General features: G+C 45.8%; 1 protein-coding gene across 5 annotated transcripts in view; it reads right to left on the reverse strand.

Annotated features, from left to right (window-relative positions):
- Positions 1-3,671, reverse strand: part of RNF32 (ring finger protein 32) — a 42,599-nt gene extending 38,928 nt beyond the window's left edge. For 3 of the 5 annotated variants that reach the window (XM_070077224.1, XM_070077223.1, XM_070077225.1), the window contains exons 1-3: positions 3,519-3,671; positions 1,307-1,386; positions 460-724 (exon numbers count right to left, since the gene is read on the reverse strand). In XM_070077224.1, the coding sequence (XP_069933325.1) occupies positions 460-724; positions 1,307-1,321 (280 nt within the window). In that variant the 5' untranslated portion in view covers positions 1,322-1,386; positions 3,519-3,671. Of the gene's footprint in view, positions 1-459; positions 725-1,306; positions 1,387-3,448 lie in introns of all 5 variants that reach the window. The other 2 variants (XM_008263869.4, XM_002715021.5) reach the window with 2 other exon arrangements.
- Positions 3,672-6,000: the final 2,329 nt, after the last annotated feature.

A 6,000-nucleotide genomic window follows, 5' to 3' on the forward strand; every position in this document is an offset into this window, starting at 1 on the left:
TTACTTGGTGAAGGTACTGTTTGCCAAGTCTTACCAGTGTGAAGCTACTCTTTCTCCTTTTGCAATGAATACATACGTGTGGGAAGACAGTATGAGACTATGTGGCTATCCTGTGTCTCAGGACAGAAGTTTCAGCATCTACTGATGATAATCTCTGTGGCGTTTGCCAAATGATCATTTCCTATCACCCTGTCTGCTGTACTTATTAGTTGCTATTTTATAAACCTTTATTAATTATTTGTATTAGTGTGGATTAATGGATTTTTTTTCTACTCTACTATTTTTAATTATTCTGCTTATCATTATTTTCTTACTCAAAGTGTTAGGATCTTTGAACTTCAGTATATACATACTTTTCTGTATAAGCAAATTATTTCTATACTGCACCAAAATTATACTATTAATGTCAATAGAATCATTAGTTCATAAACTAAGACATGAACAAACAGATCAGCTTACCTAAAGTTAATGCCGGTGGTTTTGGATCAAGAACATATTCTTTTTCTGGATCCTCCACTCTGGGACTCTGTGTAGATTTTTTAAGTCCAGTATCTATTGTTGCTTTTGCATCCTTTTTTAGAGACTTAGATCTGTTCTCTTTCTTTTGTACTTTTGTTTTCGAATAATCAGCTACTGAAAGGTTTTGCAGTTGAAGATCATGCAAAATGTGATCCTGCAGAGCCACTGCAGTAACTGCTAAGTTATCTTTTTTAGATGAATGACCCTAAAAAGGAGGACAAAAAGTCTTATTCACAGGAACATTATGTAACGCATCAGCTGGGAAAAACCTGAGGCTTTAATATTCAACCTGGATGGCCCATTAAATCTATTGTTATGTGAGTGGGAGAAAACCTCAGTCCCATTGTTTATGCTAACAACGCAGAAATATCTGTTTTTAAAATTACTAAAGACTTAATTATAATAAAATATGAATAAATTCATTACTGCCTATAAACAAATACATGACTAAACCCATTCTGTTTCACTATAATTATCTTAGACTCCAGGCAAATACCAAAGAAAGTCTTGCACTTAAGCATATTTGGTGTGTGAAAACATAATACATCTCCCATACCAAATAAAAGCTAGCACCCAGAAAAGACAGGGATACTTTAAGTACTAGAGTAGACTCCTTCTCTCACCCCTGTGTCCACCGCTCCCACACCATACCCAGTATCTCCCATTCTCGCTGACAACACCTAGTTGAAACAAGGTTTGCAAACTGTTTTTTATATTCTCACATGGCTGCATTAAGATATATTTCATGAGTAAAACAATGTGGATGTTTTAAAAGAGGATAATATACCTTTTTTTTTAACATGTTGAATCTGAACAGGTTGTTTGAACGTAACAAATCCTTTCATCACATATTACATTCCTTTCATTCTGTAAAAACAATTAACAGAAAGTCAAGGGTGGAATGTACATAAGTCTTTTTTTAATGAAGTTTACAGGGTCTAATTGCTAATGAAGTAATAGGAATGATTACAGTGAGGCACTGAGCTACGCATTCTGATTCTCGAAGAAGGGGAGGAATCCAAACCAGTTATGACTTGATTCCATCTTGTCCTTAAACAGCTAGTGACTGATCTGGAGAGAACACAGCAATACACAGGAGAACAATCCACTGGCAAAAAATATACCTAAGTACAACAAAACTTCAAACTAAATAAAATCACACACTGGAAGGCTCAGAGACTAAAAAACGAAAAACCTCCTAAATAGGTCACATTTAAAGAAAGATTTAAAGGATAAAGGGAAATGAATATGTCACCCTACTGGTATCAGGAAAACAAAGGTATGACATGTTTACGATTTAGAGGGGGAAAAGGAACATTGCAGAAACTGGAATAGAAGAGAAGCTTCGGCTAACTTCAATCTACCAGTGTACAGAAATGCAGTACGTGGGAAGCAGATGAACTTGGGATGCCAGCCTTGTCACTGACTGCCCTCTCTGCTGGGCAAGGTGTTGGATGTGTTTGCGTTTTGGTTTCCTCTTCTATAAAACAGGCACAATAATACTGATGTTGCAGGGTTAGTGAAAGGATTAACTGAGGCAAACTCAGTGAAGAATCCAAGGATCTTTCACACAGAAGACTTAATGGTTATTCTTGCTCTAATTGCCTTCAAAGCTGGTAGAAGCAGCATTTAAAATTAACTCTTCTAGTTTTTGGACAAGCCTGTATTTTATGGAGACAAGAGCCCAAAATGTATTGAAAGAGTAACTGTAAGAATAGAAAGGAATTAATCCCAATATACTTCTTAGGACCAATATGCAGATTCACTTCGTTCAACAGGAAGAGTAAACTTAGGAAGAACTGCACGTAGAGAGAGAAAAGATAATGGAAAGCAGTTTATGAGATACCCAAGGCTTCCAAATAAAGATGAGTAACTGCTAAAATCCTTTAGAAGCTACATGGTCATCTGTACTGTAATTCTTTTCTTGTTCCCTTTCAATTCTGGCATCAAGGATGTAGGAAAGAAGTTTATGATACAGAAGGTATTTGAAATTCTCAAGGATCACTACTAGAAATTTCTACTTTCAATATGCCACCAACATGGCAGTAGATACAGCTGGTATCATACTAAAACATGCTAAATACTCATACCTAGTTGTAGTCTACAATTTCATCTCATTCATACCTATGGGCAATGTGATTCATGCCAAGAGAAGACCTTTTCAAAATTGTGTCCCTTTTAAGTTCTATAGTGTCATTCAATTTTAGAATTTAACATTTAAAGATATTGGAAACTCTTCAGGTATGTAGTCCAATACCATTTTACAAATGAGAAAACAGACACGACTCTGTGGCAACAGCAGGGTGGCAGAGTTAACCCTGGATCAGTATCAAAAATGAAAGTGAGTAGTACGCCCTATCTTTATAAATCTCAGTATTACAAATTATTTATTTAAGGAGGTAAAGCTTGGAAGCCAAAAAATACCGTTGTGGTGCCGCAGTCATTTGTCTAAGGGGCCAAAAGCTAACGAGCACACACACGCACTCACACTCCTCAAAAAATCTAATTCTACACGGGGTCGTACCTCTTCTACCTCGTGCATTCCTTGTTTAGGCACTTTGTGACACTCCGCTTCCGACAGCCGGAAGCACGCACACATTGTGAAAATCCTCTTCACAAACCGAAACCAGCTTTGCATGGCTTCCCCGTTTCTGTAACGGGTAGTATTAGAGAAATCCCTGATGCCAGGTAATTATTCCCAAGGGTTTCAGAACAGCATAAATGCACCCCGTTCACACAGAACCAGCTACCGCACATGACCTAAAACTCGCTTCCGTGGAGACTAAGCACACCGAGTACTGTTCCCGAAGGCAACTCATCATTAGCACCTCAACCCAACACCAGGCTCTGGACCCGGCGGAAAAGCCCAGGCGCTCTCAGGACGCATGCAGAGTCGGCCATCGCCCTGCCGCTCCTCAGGCCCACGGACCTGCCCAGCGCGGCCGCGCGCCTCCCCAGGGCGGTGCTGGGCCTCCCGAGCGCTCCCCGGTGCGTCCCACCTCGCCTTCCCGCCTTCTCGCTCGGCTCGCCCATCCACTGCGCTCTGGGGATACGCCGGTAGCCAGCAAACGGACGCCGCCAACCGCGCGAGCTACGCCCCGGGACCGCGCGGCCGGCCGCACGCCGTTACCCTGGCAACCAGCGACTCCGCGCTCCCTCCCCCGCGCGCAGCCGGCCGGCCCCGCCCCGCCCCGCCCCGCCCCGACTGTCCGACCCCAGGGCGCGCACTCTCCAGCGCGCATGCTCCCTGCGCAGCGCGCCGCGCCCACGATCGGGACGACGGCGGTCGCTCCCTCAGGGCGCATGCTCGCTCGCCAGCTCCGCCCGTCCTGCCCAGAGGGCGGCGCCAGCTCCCGTGGCGTCACGTGACGCGCTCTGGCGGGCTTCTCCCCGCCCTTGGCAGTGCGCCCATGGCGCCGCACCGCGTGCCGTCGGCGTCTGTGGTGAGGTACGCGAGGACGGGCGCTCGAAGGCGACGGGCACGACGGGAGGAACGCAGACAGGCGTGGCCGCAGCGTGTCGTGTGCGCCCGGCAGTCTACACTGGCCTTGGAGGCCATTTGCAGTTTGTGCTCACCCCAGCAGTTTCCTATACTGTACCTGCGTTTGCATCAGCTGCGCCGAGCTCACGAAGGCGCTGTTTTTCACACCCCACCCCCACCCCCGGTTTCATTTTGGGCGATTTCTGTGGCTGCGTCTTTGCTGGCTGTAGTGCCATACGCTGTGTTTCTAGGCCTTCGACACGGCTCTGTGTGTGTGTGTGTTCCGGAGCTCATACTTGGGCGTGGGCTTCATTTTTGTCTACGAAGACTTGCTTAGGAATTGTATGGTCTGGGCCATTTTGGTTCTGTTCGTTCGTATTTCTCCCCATTATGGACTGCGTTCTCCTCTTCTGTGCCTGGTGAATTGTGATTGGATGTCTGGCCTTGCTGCTGGGTGCTGGCTCCTTCATCTTTTCTTTAATGATTTTGAGCTTTGTGTGCGTCACGTTTAAGTGACTTGGAAATAGTGTGTTGCTTTCTGGGCTTGCTCTCCAAGACCGTGTTGTTCCCACTGCCTAACTACCCAATGTCTTCCATATCCAGGCTTAAGAGGTCCCTTTGGGTCGGCGCTGTGGCGTCGTGGGTAAAGCTGCCACCTGCACTGCTGGCATCCCATATGGACGCCAGTTTGAGTCCTGGCTGCTCCACTTCCAATCCCACTCTGCTATGGCCTGAGAAAGCAGCAGAAGATGGCCCAAGTGCTTGGGCCTCTGCACCTGCGTGGGAGACCCAGAAGAAGCTCCTGGCTCCTGGCTTCATATGGGCCCAGCTCCAGCCGTTGCAACAATTTGGGAAGTGAACCAGCAGATGGAAGATAGCTATCTCTTTGCCTCTGCCTCTCTAACTCTGCCTTTCAAATAAATAAATAAATCTTTTTCTTTTGAGAGTTAAAAAAAATAAAAAGAAATAAAAATAAAAAAGAAATTCCTCCACAGTGGCTGTTAGGAACTTCAACCCTTTCCAATCTTGTGAGACCAGAATGAATCTGTGGCTCAGTCCCCCGCTTTGGGTACTTTCTTTTCTTATTTTTAAAGATTTATTTATTTATTTGAAAATCAGAGTTAGATAGAGAAGGAGAGGCAGAGAGAGAGAGAGAGAGAGAGAGAGAGAGAGAGAGAGGGTCTTCCATCCGATGGTTCACTCCCCAATTGGCCGCAATGGCCGGAGCTGCGCCAATCTGAAGCCAGGAGCTTCCTTGGGTCTCCCACGTGGGTGCAGGGGCCCAAGGGCTTGGGCCATAGCAGAGAGCTGGATTGGAAGTGGAGCAGCCAGGATTCGAACTGGTGCCCATATGGGATGCCTGCACTGCAGGCAGCAGCTTTACCTGGGCAGTTTGTTTTTATGCATGCAACGATCACTACTTAGGTAAATACTCAAAAAGAACTCATTCTAGATCTCTGAAGCTCCCTCTCTCTAAGATTTCATTTATTTGAGAGGTAGAGTTAACAGACAGAAAGAGGGAGAGACAGAGAGAGAGAGGTCTTCCATTCTCTGGTTCACCCCCCAAATGGCTGCAATGGCTGGAGCTGTGCCAATCCAAAGCCATGTATGTAGCCAGGAGCTCCTTCCAGGTCTCCCACGTGGGTGCAAGGGCCCAAGCACTTGGGCCATCCTCCACTGCCTTCCCAGGCCATAGCAGAGAGCTGGATCAGAAGAGGAGCAGCTGGCACATGAACTGACGCCCATATGGGATGCAGTCTCCATAGGCAGAGGCTTAGCCTACTACGCCACAGTGCCAGCTCTTCTGAAGCTCTCTCTACCTGAAGGTCTTTCCTCTCTCGTATTTTGTCTTAACTTCTTCCTCTTTTTTTTTTTTTTTAAAGATCTATTTATTTATTTGAGCGAGTAAGAGAGAGAGAGAGGGAGAGACAAAGCTCTTCCACCTTCTGGTTCACTTCTCAGAGGGCCACAAGGGCTAGGGCTGAACCAGGCCAGAAGCT

The sequence above is a fragment of the Oryctolagus cuniculus genome, chromosome 7 (assembly GCF_964237555.1).
Source record: "Oryctolagus cuniculus chromosome 7, mOryCun1.1, whole genome shotgun sequence".
NCBI lineage: Eukaryota > Metazoa > Chordata > Mammalia > Lagomorpha > Leporidae > Oryctolagus > Oryctolagus cuniculus.